Raw genomic sequence first — 16,697 nt, 5'->3', positions numbered from 1 at the left:
CAAATGGGACCTCATAAAACTGCAAAGCTTCTGTAAGGCAAAGGACACTGTCATTAGGACAAAACAGCAACCAACAGATAGGGAAAAGATCTTTACTAATCCTACATCCGATACAAAGAACTCAAAAAAGTAGACTCCAGAGAGCCAAATAACCCTATTTAAAAATGGGGTACAGAGTTAACCAAAGAATTCTCAACTGAAGATTATTGAATGACTGAGAAGTATCTAAAGAAATGCTCAACATCCATCAAGGAACTGCAACTCAAAACAACCCTGAGATTTCACCTCACACCAGTCAGAATGGCTAAGATCAAAAACTCAGGTGACAACAGATGCTGATGAGGATGTGGAGAAAGAGGAAAACTCCTCCATCATTGGTGGGATTGCAAACTAGTACAACCTCTATGGAAATCAGTCTGGAGGTTCCTCAGAAATTTGGACATTGCACTACCTGAGGACCCAGCTATACTTCTCCTGGGCATATACCAAAAGATGCCCCAACATACAACAGAGACACATGCTCCACTATGTTCATAGCAGCCTTATTTATAATAGCCAGAAGCTGGGAAGAACCCAGATGCCCTTCAACAGAGGAATGGATACAGAAAATGTGCTACATCTACACAATGGAGTACTACTCACCTATCAAAAACAATGACTTCATGAAATTCATAGGTAAATGGATTGAACTAGGAAATATCATCCTTAGTGAGGGAACCCAATCACAGAAAAACACACATGATATGTACTCACTGATAAGTGAATATTAGCCCAAAAGCTCAGATTACCCAAGATGTAATCACAGACCACATAAAGCTCAAGCAGAAGGATGACCAAAGTGTGGATGCTCCTACTCCTTCTTTAAAGGGGGAACAAAAAATATCCGTAGGAGGGGATATGGAGGCAAAGTTTGGAGCAGAGACTGAAGGAACAGCCATTCAGAGCCTGCCCCACATGGTTATATAGCCCATATACATACAGTCCCCAAAACTAGATAAGATTGATGAAGCTAAGAAATGCATGCTGACAGGAACCGGATATAGATGTCCCCTGAGAGGCACAGCCAGAGCATGTCCAATACAGAGGTGAATGCTAGCAGCAAACCACTGAACTGAGAATGGAGTCCCCATTGGAGGAATTAGAGAAAGGATTGAAAGACCTAAAGGGGCTTGCAACCCCATAAGAACAACAATGCCAACCAACCAGAGCTCCCCAGGACTAAATCACTACCTAAAGACTATAAATGGACTAATCCATGTCTCCAGCTACATATGTAGCAGAGGATGGTCTTGTTGGGCACCAATGGAAGGAGAAGCTCTTGGCCCTGCCAAGGCTGAAACCCCCAGTGTAGGTGAATGTCCGGGGTGGGGGATTAAGGAGGGTAGATGGGAAGGGGACCACCCTTATAGAAGAAGGGGAGGGAGAGGAGATAGGGGGCTTATGTCCAAAAAACTGGGAAAAGGAGTAACATTTGAAATGTAAATAAAAAAATCCAATAAAAGAAAGAAGAAAAGAGAACAATGTAACAGTTAAACCTTACTTGTCCCCAGTTTCCCATGTAATCAACTTTTACAACCTGAACTAATGCAGAGCCCTAATCATGACCCTGACCCAGAGAAATGTGTGTATGTTATAATTATTTTCTGGAAACAGCATTTTAGCTGTAACAGAGATCTTGTTTAGTAAACAATGAAGTCTGCAATACTGTTCGTTATCAGGGTCAGTCTCTGATAACCCAATCCCTTGTGAAACTCCGTTAAAGATTTCTGTGCAGCACCTACCTTCATTCCTTCCCCACTGGGTATGTTCTGTGCTGTCCAATAAGGAAAGAGCAAAACCTTTGCTAGTGACACACACTCAGACATTCAAAAGACAGACAGATGGACAGACGGACAGATGAAGAGACAGAACAGACACTGAACAGGAAAAGAGATAGCTTCACAAGACAGCAACCCAGACAGGCACAAATTCAGTCCTATAACAGACAAGATGTCTGGGAAACACAGGAAGGGTGGAATGGAAAGTTCAAATCTGAGTTCACTCTTGGTTAAATAATACAAGGAGGAAGTGTTTTGACCTCTTTCCTTAATGTGACATTGACCCATTATTGAGGACTAGTGCATCACATGCACTCCCTCCTCAGTTTATCAAAAGTAACCATTGCCAGCCAATGAGTGAACACGAAGCCGTCTCCCATCTTGGCACTATTTCAGACAAGTAGTTACATCTCGTTTGGGGGCTGTCCTATGCTTTGATGTGTTTAGCAGCAGAGCTGACCTGTACCCACTATGGTGCCCTTCCCCAGAGTTATGACAATGGGAAACACCACCAAATATGTTGTGAGGCACTAAACTCCTCAACTAAGAACCACTAACGCATCCCTAACGCAGCCCCCTGGTCAGGAGCTCAATGTGGTATCTCAGATGTAATAAATAGACTTTATAGACTCATTTCTTCAAAACCCATAATCCCACAGAGCTGACAAAGGAGTTGTCTAGCACATGCTTCTCTTCTAGGTACCCATGGGTTCCCTTCCTATGTGCGATCTATGTTATACTTTAAGTAGTGACTTAGGGCCAACCCAATTAATGTGAGTTTTAGAAGTTTCAACAGCTCTCGTTGTGGCAACAGCCTCCAGCAGATCAGGGAGGACCACAGAAAGACCACCCACGCTTCCTGCTGTGCTGTCTTCACCATTCTGAACACAGCCTGCCTACCACCTAACCATGAGAGCAGACGCTCACTACCATATGGTACCACTGTTTCCATGATCCTCTCCCAGGTTCTTCAGTGACACCTGGCTTCCGTTTAACAACTGCTTCAGGAGATGTCCTGCCAAGTCCTTTGTGTGTCCACAGAGCCACCAACATTGCTGCCAACAGTATGGATAAGAGGACAGAAAAGTCCTAAGGGGCTGGGCGGTGACAGTCTAATTGTCAGCAGAAGGTGAGGAAACAGTAGTGTTAACAAGTTGGCCCAGGGATGAGGCCCAGCAGCACCCGTAATGATTTCATAGAACTCCCTGACTTTAACCAATGCCCATCCCCTTGGGTAGATCACACTCACCAAGAAAGCATGAATGAAAGACCTGTCCTCTGTATTTGCTTCCTGTTTCACATGAGCTCAACTAATTGGAATTTATACTCTCAGTAGGTTCTTTCCTCTTCCCCAGCATGTAAGCACAGAGGCACACCCTAGATGAATAGTCTTGACTGAAGTATATACTCTTGTGGCTTCCCTAATCTAAAGCCTTTGGGGTGAAACATTGTTTCCTTCAGAAACTGGTCAGTGAGCTTGGCAAACCTAAAAACATGTTACTAACATGTAGTGTGCCCAAAAGTGAACTCCTGGGATCTTAAAATCATAGATCCAAAAGGGCTGGAGAGATGGCTCAGCGGTTAAGAGCACTGACTGCTCTTCCACAGGTCCTGAGTTCAAATCCCAACAACCACATGGTGGCTCACAACCATCTGTAATGAGATCTGATGCCCTCTTCTGGTGTGTCTGAAGACAGCTACAGTGTACTTATATATAATAAATAAGTAAATCTTTTTTTAAAAAAAGAATAGATCCAAAAGAAGAAACTCAACAAACAAACAACTACACAGGCTTACTGAAAAAATATTCATTTACAAATCTCCTGCAGCAGTGGTCCTCAGCCTTTCTAATGCTGAAATGCTTTAATACAACTCCTCATGCTGTGGTGACCCCAACCATAAAATCGCTTCTTTGCTACTTCACAACTATAACTCTGCCTCTGTCACGAGTTGCGATGTCAGTATCTGATATGCAGGACATATGATATTCAGCCCTGAGAAAGAGTCGTCTGGCCCCCAAAGGGGTCGCGCCCCACACAGGCTGAGACCCACTGCTCTAGAGCATGGCTTCTAACTGTAAGTTGTGTGGGGGCTGAGAGGAGTTGGAAGACCTGAAGGCTCTCTGAACACGCAATGACCGAAAGTTAATTCAAAAGTAAATGCATAACGAATCTGTTATTTTTTTCAGTGCTCACTCATGTTGCCTCACACAACGTCCCCACAGCCTCCGCCCGGAACAAACAACAAGGCACTTTGTTCTGAGAAGTCTGTCATACCGCACGCTGGCAACACGGCCCCAACACCCCGGCTCACAGTCAAGGCTGCTGGACGCTAGAACAGTAGTAGTTGGCTGTGCATACGAGGTTCTCCGCTCGTACAGAAACCTAAAGATTTCATTAAGAAAATCTTCTAGGGGTTGGGGATTTAGCTCAGTGGTTAGAGCGCTGGCCTAGCAAGCACAAGGCCCTGGGTTCGGTCCCCAGCTCCGGAAAAAAAAAGAAAGAAAGAAAATCTAGTATTTTCTCACTATCATTCCTCAGCAAGAAAGCATCAAGGGAATATATAGTCGGGCGATTTTATACTACAGCCTTTGATTTTAAAAACTGCTGTGTGAATTCCCAACTTGAATTTCATAAAGAAAAATAACCAGTGAGTGAACTTTGGCCTGAGTTTACGGCAGAATTTCTAACACTTTCTAAAATGGCCCTAAACATGTTTCTGCCATTTTGCACTATCTAGTGACACAAAGCAGCATTCTCAGCACTGATAGTTATAAAATCAAAACGTCGATCAAATCTGAAAGATCCTAAAATATTCTGCATCCTATAATATTAGTCATTCAGCCAAGACTTAATTTCTCGTGTAAAACTAAACAAGCACATTCATCTCATTAACATGCAAGTTTGATTTAACAAATGGCGGTTTTATATAACGTATATACATATATATTAAACGAATGTTTGTTTGTTTTTTTCCGGAGCTGGGGACAGAACCCAAGCGCTCTACCACTGAGCTAAATCCCCAACCCCTAGACGAATGTTTTAAAATACATTTCTCATCATTTATTAATAGGATATGCTTGGTTTTTATTCCCATTTTATATAATTATACCCCCAGGGTCATATAAAAGTTTTTCAGGTCGTGGCTGGAGGTATGGCTCAGCAGTTAAGAGCACTGACTGCTCTTCCAGAGGTCCTGAGTTCAATTCCCAGCAACCACATGGTGGTTCACAACCATCTGTTATGGGATCCAATGACCTCTTCTGGTGTGTCTGAAGACAGCAACAGTGTACTCACATACATAAAATAAATAATTAAAAAAATATTTCTTGGGCTGGAGAGATGGCTCAGCGATTAAGAGCACTGACTGCTCTTCCAGAGTTCCTGAGTTCAATTCCCAGCAACCATCTTTGACTTTGAACCATCTGTAATCTGATCCGATGCCTTCTTCTGGTGTGTCTGAAGACAGCTACAGTGTACTCACATAAATAAATAAATAAATAAATAAATAAATAAATAAATAAATAAATAAATAAATAAATAAAATATTTCTCAGGTAAAAAGAGGTAATAAGAAAATCTGGTTTGAAACTATGAAATTATCCATGTAGTAGCTAGATGCTGAGAAAGCCTTCTGTACAGAGAACAAAGAACAAAGAGGATTGTTACCAACATTGTTTGTCCAAGAGAAAGGCAGATTACACAAATAAAAACTAGACCTCGCAAATCATGACTTGATGATTTGGGCTATTATGTCTTTAGTGGCTAATCAGGATTTTTTTTTTGAAAATATAAAATTATATCACAGTTAATTAACTGCCAGAAAGATTAACCCTACACTATAGGAGAACATGTAAATCATATTGAATCGTGACAAACAGCTTCCCAGTGACCTTTATCTGACTCATTAAATGCTTTAGGTTAGTACAAGAAGCCACCATGAGACCAAAAGTGCTTGCTTCTGCCAACTTGAGAATAAAAATGGCCTTCCCCCTTCATAGTTAGTGTTTTTGATGGCCAGACTCAATCTTGAGAGTGGTATAACGTTTGGGCTGGACTCTTGTTTGACACTCACCAGCCTCAGTCAGTCATAGTTTGCTGAGGGAAAAGTTTCTGCACAAGAATCCGGCCCACCCAGAGAAACTGACTTCCTCACTGACTTGCTTTGCTTTATTGGAAACATGTTGTGAAGCTTCTTAAATGTGAAATTTTCTGTGGTGTATGTGATTTTTGTAAAGGTTGAAGTAGTGAAGTTTATAACCTGCGAATTCTTGAGAACAGTGGTTGCTAAATATCTTTTCTTGTAAAAGGTCTCTTAACTATCTTTGGTCTTTGCTAAGTTATTGTACAGAATAAACTCAACAGTGCTAGCAAAAAAAAAAAGAAAGAAAGAAAGAAAAAAAAAAAAGAAAATCTGGGCACCAGTGGAAGGGGAAGCCCTTGGTCCTGCCAAAACTGAACCCCTAGTGAACAGGATTGTTGTGGGGAGGGCGGCAATGAGGGAAGGATGGGGAGGGGAACACCCATATAGAAGGGGAGTGGGAGGGGCTAGGGGGATGTTGGCCTGGAAACCGGGAAAAGGAATAACAATTGAAATGTAAATAAGAAATACCCAAGTTAATAAAGATGGAGAAAAGAAAAAGAAAAAGAAAATCTGCATTCCAGGAACAATCAAATTGATGCTGAGAAACTTTTTAGATGGCCCCTTTAGGACAAACCAAGTCACCCATTGGCTGGGAAGAAGTGCACTCTGCATATATAATCTCGCTGTAGCTTTAATCTTCCCTTCCCTGGTGGTTATTCTCCTCTGCTGTCTTCTGAGTGGTCCTCATAACACTTCCTCTTTCCTATAGGGGTTTCTTTTGTTAAGTACCTCTGTTCACGTCCCTCGTCCCTCGGTTGTCCCATCTTTTCTACTGGTTCCTGAGAACACATATTGCAGTCCCTTCCTCATATTCTAAACTCAATTCTCCAAGCTCTTCTGTCTTTTCTCTCTGCCTACCTGGCCTTTGGTGGCAGCATTTTCCTTCCAGCCTCTGTCCCCTGCAAGAGGTGTTTTGCAAAAATGAGGAGTGGAGTTACTCATTTCTGAACTTCCTTTAGCTGGGGTTTTCAGTGAATCTTTGTTGTGGGATCCTGCAAGAAAGACGTTTAGCTTTGAATCTATTTTTAAAACAATATAGTCACTTGAATTACTGATCTGCTGTCCACAGCATCTTTCTCAGTAGATTAGAACGTGAATCCCTGAGTTCTCTGACCAAATTATCAGAAAAACAAAGGGGAATGGACAAGGACCTTAGTTAAAGCACTAGCCTCATGCAAGAAACTGCTCCAGTGGCCTCTAGAGCCAGGACGAAATGCCAGAGTTAAAGGCCTGTCCCATCTCCAGCAGCCACAGTGAAAACACTTCACTTCTGCATGGATAAAACAATTTCAGAATAGGCAAAAATGGTTGAGTAGCTTAAATGATGCTGCAAGGAGCATCTTGTCAAGCTATGATCATCCCACTCAGACATCACTGTAGGATGTTTGTGTTGCCAGTCATTGATCTTCACTACATGATTCTTAGGGTATCACATTGCCTCTCCTCCTTCCTGTTACAGAAAGATGTCTTAAAGGTAGTTGGAGAGACAGCAACAGTAAAATACTTTTTAAGAAGACAGAAGTCAATGTTATTTACATCCATATTTTTCGTGTTTTCTGTGATGGTTAGCGTTAGTTATCAACTTGTCAAGTCTAGAATCAGCCAGGAGAGAGTGGGGGAGGGGTTGTCTACATTAGATAGCCTGTGGTGTGCCTGTAGAAGACTATCGTAATTAAGTTAATTGGTGTGGGAATGCCTTGCCCTCTGTGGGTGACACCATTCCCTAGGCTGGGGATTCTGAACTGTGTATGAGTGAAGAAATGGAGCCAAGCACAAGAAAACAAAGCAGGCAGGCATGCCTGTGTTCATTCCCTCTCTGAGCTTGGATGAGATGTCACTACATGCCTCAAGACCCGGCCTTCATTCACCCGAAATGATGGAGTGTATCTTGGAATTGTAAGCCTCTTCCACTAAGTGGTTCTTTTGCCAGAGTATTGTCAAGCAACAGAAATGAAACTAAAATATATTCTCTTATCAAATTGAGAAAGCCCTTTACCAAGCTTTTTACTTCAAAGGAATACCTGTCAAACCAACCTCAAGGACTAAATATCTACAACATATATCAAAAACTAAATATTCACCATATACATCATCTGAGCCAAGACTCCTCCAGAAAAGCTTAACCTTTTGACATGTGGCAATCCTTTCAGTACTTGGACAACTATGAGCTTGATGGTCTGTCATTTGTGTTCTTAGAGCCTGGCACCAGTGCCCAGGATTCAAAATATAACAGATGGACTCTAGTTTAAGGGAGGAGAGGGGGGTACACATGAAATGTCCTTCAAACTTTGAGATTTGAGACATTTTATTATTGTGCTATTTTTAGAAGTATGTAGAGAAAAGGCTAGACCTCAGAACTTCAAAGGAAAAAGGAAACGTTATATTTAAAGCCAGGAAGATGTCTCCCTGGATAAAGACTCTTGTCAGGAAAGCCTAACAGCCTGAGTTCAATCCCTAGAACCCACATAAAAGTGGGAGGAGAGAAGCGAAGCAACTCCACAGAGTTGTCCTCTGACCTCTAACTGCATACCATAGCATGTGATCACACACAGAGAGAGAGAGAGAGAGAGAGAGAGAGAGAGAGAGAGAGAATGCTTGGAAGTCATCAGCATCTCCAGCCTCAGAGATGACAATTTCATGCACAGAGCAAAGCATGGCTACTAAGGAACCTCTTCGCAAAGTGATGTCTCTGCAGATGAGTGGAAGGACCTTCCAAATTTGCTCTTCCAAAACAAAATGAACCACCTCCAGCAAGGTGCCTAGAATCCACGTGTGTGGTTGTGTTTCCGGATTACTAAAGGAGGAAGTGGAATGGGCTTTCCTGTAAACTCCTTTTGATTACTAATCTGTTACGTGAGGTTTTCTTTTTTTTCACATATTGTATTATGAAGAAATAACTGGTAACTTAATTTCAAGCTCAAAAAAGAGCAAGGAATCCTGTAATTGTAGCAAGAAATTTCTCTAAAACAATAAATATCCGAACTTCCTCAATTACACTGAATAGGAAAGATTTCCTACACTCCTGAGTCTCTCCTGGCATAGACAGGTAATTCTGGGGTTGACACTCATCATTATGTCAGAAATGCCTCAGTTTTATAAAGATTTGGGTCCTTTTCAGTCTTCAGATCCATAGTATCTCAGGAAGAGGCTGGCACTACTGTCAGCATCCGTCTTGAGAAGCTGAGCTTGGCACCGTGCCTCACACGTGTCGTCTCGGCCCTTGGAAGGCAGAGGTGGAAGAATTGTAGCAAGTTTAAGGTCTGCGGGAACTACATGGTGAATTCCATGCCAGCCAGCCAGGGATATATAGTAAGACCCTGTCAAGAAGGAAGGAAAGAGGGAGGAGGAGGGAAAGCAAAGAGAGGAGAGGAGAGAAAAGGAGGGGAGAGAGAGAGAGAACAGAAATGAGAAAGGCTGCAAACTCACAAGGTCATGTTGCATGGGGCCTTTAAAGAGTAGAACGCGAATTAAGGCATTAGATCACATGTGGAAAATTTTGCTCCAGGAGAATGGAAATTACAAAAGATGCACCCAGATGCAAATCACATATCTCAAAATGAGACATTTCAGGGACTCCGACTGATCAATCAAGGATCCTACTAATCACATCAGGGCTTAGGTGGGAGGAAGTGTGTTCTCCACCATCCTGACTCATCACTCCCCACCCCACCCACCCCATCACACCCCGCCCTGCCCTGACATGCCCCACCCCCCATGCCACCACCACCCCAGGGCATCAGTGTCTTCTTTCTGCCACTCTCTTACTTGCTCTCTTTTTCACTCTCTTCCTCTCATCTCTCCTGCTTTTATCTTTTATTCAACTTGACTATATAATTACAAATATATATACATATACATATATATAGTTTTTCAGACTCTCACGTACCAGTAACCTTTCCAAAATCATTAACACATAGTTATCAAAACAAAATCATATTCACATAGTGCAGAAATACACATATATGCATGCACACATATATGTATACATACACACACATATATATAATTATATATGTTCTCCAAGACATACTTAAAACACAATACATTACGAACATGGCAACCACTACACTATAGAAAGAGCAGAAGCACAACCTGTGTCAGACTAAATGTGGCCTGTGGGAGCCCCTGCACGTGGACTACCAACATGAGGAATTGCAACTTAAGTTTAACGGAATGTCCACAACTGAGCTCGCTTAGAGTTAGGGTGCCTGCTGCTGGTGCTATCTTCAGACCAGATCCCAGAGATTCAGGGATGCGGGAGGGAGGGCCCTCTTCCATGGAGAAGAGCTCTGCGGGGCCCTGGCTGGGCTTGGCTGCCACCTGCTGGCCACAGCAATCTCTGCAGACGGCCTCTTCACCAAGTTGCTCTTGAGTTGCAGTATGTCGGGGCGACTGAGTCAAACTCCTGTTGAACAACAATGAAAGCTGCGAGTTCTAATGGGTACAAAGATGCAAAGGGTAATAATTCCCTCCAATGGAACCGAATGTTGTTTATCTAGAACAGCACTATGAAATTTAACTTTGGTGACCCTGGGGAATATTTTCTGTTATTTTTTTAAACACTAGACGATCATGACGTCATCCCAGCCTCGCACCCCTGGTCCTTAGATCTCCCCAAACGGTTTACAGCGCGGTTCTATCTGACTTAGATTCATTACAGATCCACGTAAATCAAGCATGTGACGTGACTCTGTGCTGAACGCTGTCAACTTCTCGCTTCAATTTTCTTGCTGGCTCTAAGGTTTGGAACTTGACAGACAAAGCAAGCCATGTCTGTGAGCCACATCCAGACAATAATCCCAACCACGCCGTCTAAGACCGGCGGAGACTAAAGTATGGGGGAGCTGCCATATTGGAAGGCAGACAGACACTCTTGTTCAAAATTTCCTTGGTTCTCTAGAATCTAAATATGCATTTCCAGACAAAATAATTTCAAGTTTAAAAGAGGGAGGGGAAAAGAGAAAATCTGATGGTATGTCATACGAGAAAAGGGATCAGTTAGCTTCACGCCAGTCGTCACACTGTACCGTGACAAGTCTGCATTCCTCTGAATTGGCAACTGCCACTCTGTCCATCTTGAATGATTCCCACTTGGAATCTTGTCCAGGACTCTCTGCTGAGGTAACCACTGGCTCACGCTATCAGCTGGACTCACCTACAACTCCTTCAGGGACCTGCCTGGAAAACTGCCTGCCTGTTCCACACTGGATTAGCAGCCTACTGAGTCCAAGTCATGGTCCCCAGGATTGGAGATTCCAATCCCTGCCACCTATCCACGCCACCTTCCACAGCAAAGAGGCTTTGCATGTGAAGTGCTCGCGCAAGGTACTAATGTGACTAGGCTTCAGGATACCTTACAAGAGCTGGGGATACTTGAAGGTGATGATCCGAGAGGAAATAGCACTGTGGCCAGAGAGCAGACTTCAGCAATAACGTCCACAGCCAGAAAACGCTGGTCTCCACCAGAACTGAAAAGCACAAGGCACCGGTATTTCAGATGAGTCTCTGGAGGAAGCAGAGCCTGCTGACATTTGTCCTTTACCCTGTGAAACTGGCCTCTGGCCTCTATAATTACAAGAGAAGAAGGGCGTGTTTTAAGTGACAGAATTTTGGGTGATTTCTTCCACAGGAGGCTGATGCACAGAATCTGATGGCCTCTCACAGCTCCAACAATAGACCGCACTATATTAGTGACACTTCTCATATACCCAGCAGTCAGACCTGGGAGTTAGAAAGCGTGTTTCATCGCTGTCACTATCCTCATTTAAGCTGGCGCTTCAGCTGAATCCAGGTGCCTTGCTCTGTGGCCTCCTCTCTCTTCTGATCCTTTTCCTTCACCCACTTCAGGAGGTTGCCTCGGCTCTTAGAGTGCTTGGTGTACTCATTAATTCTATCTGCAAGAACCTTGCCCTTAACTTGCTTGTTTACAACGATGCCTACACTGTGCTGGGTGATGTTGTAGACTTCCATTTCTTGCCCTGGTAACACTTTGAGGCATTCCTTTTTGAACAATGGCCATTAATTCCCTTGATGTCTACAACATTGCCACTCTTGTAGATTCACATGTGTGGGGCCAAAGAAACAATTCCACAGTCCCTAGAAGGCCTAGAGGACACATAGCAAATGCTCTCTGTTTTGTCATCTCTTAGAGAGTTGGCTGCTGTGGCCAAAAGCAATGCAGGTTTTCTCTAAGTCTGTGCAACCTCTTAGGGCCCCTTAGTTTAGAGCCAGTGCTGCTCTTTCAGAAGACCAGTGCTCAGTTCCCAGCACCCACATTGGTAAGCTCACAACCAAAGGACCTGATGCCTTCTTTTGGCCTTCAAGGGCACCTTGAAGTATAAATACTGTACATATTAGATAGATAGACAGACAGACAGATGTACAAACAATGCAATTGTTTTTTGTTTATAGAGACAGGGTTTTTTTTTTTCTGTGTAACAGTCCTGGCTGTCCTTGTACTCACTTTGTAGACCAAGCTGGTCTCGAACTCATAGAGAGTCACCTGCCTCTTGTCTCCTGAGTGCTGGGATTAAAGGTGTTCACCACCACAGCTGGCTAGAATATTCTTTAAAAGAGAGAAACCATGTCTAGACAGAGAAAGCAAACTCACGGCTTCTGGGATAGTCAGCACTCAAGTGAAGACTGACATCCAGGCTCAGAACTATGCTCTAAGAAGGGAGCTGATCGGCAGGACGGTGCAGACACTGATGCAAGTATAAAAATTGAGGACTGTAAAACGAGCACCAACTGCTCCTCCACACAAAGAACGGCACACGGCTTATAAACAAGAGAAACGGGATGTGGACAATGTCATTTCACTTGAGTGAAGTACAAAGACAGGAGAGACAAAAGCAGATTTCGGGATGTACATAGATGCTGTAGCAGAACTTGGAAAGGAGGGGAGGCATCACTGTACCTGGAGTCAGGGGTAGGTATGATCCATTTCTTGACCTGGCAGGTGTGCCCAGCCTTTTGACACTGTAACACAACACCGTAATCTATGGTGTTCATTCTTAGAAGAATTCAATCAAATTGAGGGAGGAGTATGACAAAAACCAATCACCCAGTGGTTTAAACACACTTAGAAAATTGTGTCAGGCCACTTTCGTGGTTAGTCTGTGCTGCAGCTTGGACATGGTGAGTAGAATACTTGCTTTGGGGATTAACGTGGGTAGGCTCTCATACATAGTCTAGGCCAGCCTTGAACTCCAGACTCCAGGTCCTCCGGTCTTTGTCTCCCCAAAGCTGGGATTACAGGAAGGCTTCACAGCACTTGGCCAGAATTCTTTCTCCTAATTGTTTCCATCATACTGCATAGCCATTGCATATACTTTTCAGAATGTTTTAATATTTCAAAATGAAAAATACAGGATGGGGAAGATGAGGAGAAGAAAGAAAAAAGAAAAAGGGAGAAGACATATGTGTATGCCAGAACTCAAAGGCCAAGTCCACTGGGAGGCCAGGGTCCACACGGGAGAGGCTAAACGAACTCCTAATAGCAGCTGTGTGCACGCCAGCACGTGCGAGGCTCCATCACGTGCAGGAAGGGAAGCCAGTGCCGACCCAGAAGAAAGAAGACACAAAAGGAACTGTTGCCAAATATTTAAAGGAATGCAAGTTATGAAAACAAAGCTTATTTTAAATTGCCCCATTGCCAAAACCTTGACCAATGAAAGGAAGAGGCAAATTTTCATTTACTACGATGATCTTCCCAAGAGAGCACAATTGGCCTTAACCTAATGAATGTTATGTAACGTACAGTTTCTCAGCCGGTCCTTCGACTGGGAGTGGAGTTAGGTGTTCAAGGCAGTCTTTTAATGTTTTAACCTTTCAGCACTAACATAAAATTTACCCATGCAAAAATGAATCCAAATAAGGTAAATAAACATATTTACATTAAACTATGAGAGCAATAGCAAGTGATATGCAAATGCAGATGACGCAGAGGTGGCACACAGAGGTGGCACGTAGACACCCCGCTGCGGCCGCACTGATCCATCTTTGATGTTGTTAAGCTTTTGTTCTAGGACCTATCTCCTGCCGAGGAAATGCCTGTCGCATAGTTTTAAGTGACTCAAGTATTTATTAATAGAGAGGAAGAGGAAGATAAGAAAAATAAGACAAAGGAAGGAAAGGGATGAAGCCGGTCGGCTCAGCTCGTCCACCTTGAGTGGCTACACCGTGGTGACATTACACAGAGAGGAACCCGGAGCCCAAGATAAATAAGAAGGAGCCTAGAGAGGTTAAAAACAAGGTCAGGAAGTCACAGAACGAAGTGCCCAAGAAAACAGGAGCAAACGGGGTCTGGTGATAAATGGTCTGACACACAAATATTTGGTGGGTGAGAAAAATCCTGTAAGGTCCGGAAAAGGCAAACGCAAGTGGTGATGGAGTTTTACGAGAAGCTCATGAGGGCGCAGATGAGATGGCTCAGGAGGTAAAAGTGCTTGCTGACAAACCTGACAAGCTGAGTTTGATCCCCAGGACCCACATGGTACAAGGAGATAACTGATTCCTACAAGTCATCCTCTAGTCTCTGCATGTACGCCATGACATGCACCCACATATATATGCACACAGGTAGGTGGATAGATAGATAGATGGATGGATGGATGGATGGATGGATGGATGGATAGATAGATAGATAGATAGATAGATAGATGTAATTTTAAAAGAAAAAAGGAAAGGAAGGAAGAAGGAAAGAGGAAAAAGAGAGTCTCATGACAAAGACAGAAGTAACAAAGATGGTCCCGTGGCTCTAGTATATTCCCCACCACCTGACCACAACCCTGCCACACACCCGGCCCCACCCAATGAAGTAGCATTCTAACCACAAGACACTTCGAAATCAGAGTTAGTATTGGGACCTAAATACCAAACTGAGCTGATGAGACGTCACGGTGGGTAAAAGCCTGGGACCTGAGTTCCGTCCCCAGAACCCACATAAGTTTAGGTGGTGTCCTCTGACCTCCACATGCATCATGCCATGACACAAATGTATAGAACATACATCATGAACATACAGTAATTTTCAAATGATAAAGATTTCAACACCCCCTACGCCTTTCACGTTCCAGTGGAAAATATAACTCAAACTGAAACTGTCAGAGTTCTATTAATACATAAAGTATTTTTTAAAAAAATTATTTTGGATTTTCACCACAAATTGTATTTAGGAAATAGACACGTACAAGATGAATAAACACCTCACAATATATTTATGTATTAACATTACTTGATGACCTGTAAATGTGTACAATTTAATGTTTTCATGTATCAATTTTTAAAGGTTTAAATAAAAATTATCTCACTCATTTTCCAATAGGGATTATCAACAGATACTCCCTAATCACCTATTAGTTGCATCACCCATGCCTGCTACTGGGGCCTCCTTAGCCTCTAGCCATCCCTCGAGCCCTTCTAAGATGTTTGGAAATGCTGCTTTCATGAAGACTTTCTGCTCTGCAGACTTTCTGCAACTCCCTCCAGGTGATTTCGAGACACATGGAAATGCTTTCTTGTTTTTCTATATTCCCAGATTCTTTCCTCCCTTACAGTAACTTCTTAGAAAGCTAAAGGTCTTCTGGTGAGTAGAACTCCTTCACCGAACTGCGGGAGCAATCTTGCCTCCTATATTGTCTCCCACAAACGTGGTTTAACTGTTACAAAGAAATGGTGTCCTGCAGATCAAAGAATTCTGGTTATGAAGCTGAGAGTGTTAGCTGAGTTGATTCCTTCCTATTGTGATATGTGCGTGCATGTGTGCGTGCATGCGTGCGTGTTTGCGTGTGTGCCTTCATGGCTTCTGTAGGGTCATCCTTGCTGCCTTCTATTTCCATTCCTGGCATGTCCCCAGAACTCCGTAACCGATTTTCAGTTTGTCCACAGCTGGATCCTTCATGGGAACTTTATTCACGTGCTTTGCAGAGACTGAGATGGCTATGAACCATGCCAATCACTTCATCCCGGGTTCACTCCCCAGTTTCCCCAGCCCTGACAGCCATCTCAGCAACCCTTTCTCCCACTTAGAAAGTCTTCCTTAACCTGTAAAGAAGACTGGTGTGTTTTCTGGACCATTATCCCTCTGCAAAGAGATGAAGGCTGTGATCCACGTTATTTCTGAGAAGAGCCTGGTGCGGGCAGAATGTGTACTAACAGTGACAAACCCCAGTGCCTGAGGGATGATGTCAGATCCTGCACAGAGAAACCCTGGCAAACCTGTGTTCAGCCCACACTGGCCAGGGCAAGTCTACTGAATGTTGTGAATGTTTCAGCAGTGGGCCTGCCTGGCAAGGTATATGACATGCTTTCGGTATTTGACCTTCCCAAACCTAAAGGACCATTAAATTAACACACTGGCGCTGTTTGTCCTTGACAGGAAATAGACACTTACCATTATAATGCATCATAACTGGACATGGTAGTATCCAGCTGGAGTCCCAGCTCTACGGGAGGCCAAGTCGGGAGGATCAGAGGAGGCCATAATCTCAAAGTCAGTCTGGACATCATGGCAAGATCCCATTAATAATAATAATAATAATAATAATAATAATAATAATAATAATAAAACAACTAGGACCATCAAGATGGTTTGTTTTCACACCTAAAAACCTGAATTCAATCCCCAGGACCCATATGGAAGAAGGAGAGGACCAATTCTTTTTTTTAAGATTTATTTATTTTATGTCTGTGAGTACACTTTAGCTGTCTTCAGACACACCAGAAGAGGGCATCAGAT

At 43.2% G+C, this 16,697-nt stretch overlaps 1 protein-coding gene across 1 annotated transcript in view; it reads right to left on the bottom strand.

Moving 5' to 3' along the window:
* The window catches only part of Cdc20b (cell division cycle 20B), a 50,170-nt gene extending 38,241 nt beyond the window's left edge, over positions 1-11,929 (bottom strand). The window contains 6 exon segments of the mRNA XM_087640456.1: positions 6,818-6,951; positions 10,153-10,242; positions 10,245-10,337; positions 10,340-10,364; positions 11,313-11,524; positions 11,755-11,929. Coding sequence (XP_087496582.1) covers positions 6,818-6,951; positions 10,153-10,242; positions 10,245-10,337; positions 10,340-10,364; positions 11,313-11,524; positions 11,755-11,929 — 729 coding nt within the window.
* Between the last annotated feature and the right edge of the window lie 4,768 nt (positions 11,930-16,697).

This window comes from Rattus norvegicus, chromosome 2, assembly GCF_021556685.1.
Source record: "Rattus norvegicus strain SHRSP/BbbUtx chromosome 2, alternate assembly SHRSP_T2T, whole genome shotgun sequence".
Lineage (NCBI taxonomy): Eukaryota > Metazoa > Chordata > Mammalia > Rodentia > Muridae > Rattus > Rattus norvegicus.
Note: the sequence above shows the minus strand (reverse complement) of the source record. Positions and strands in the feature narration are given on the sequence as shown.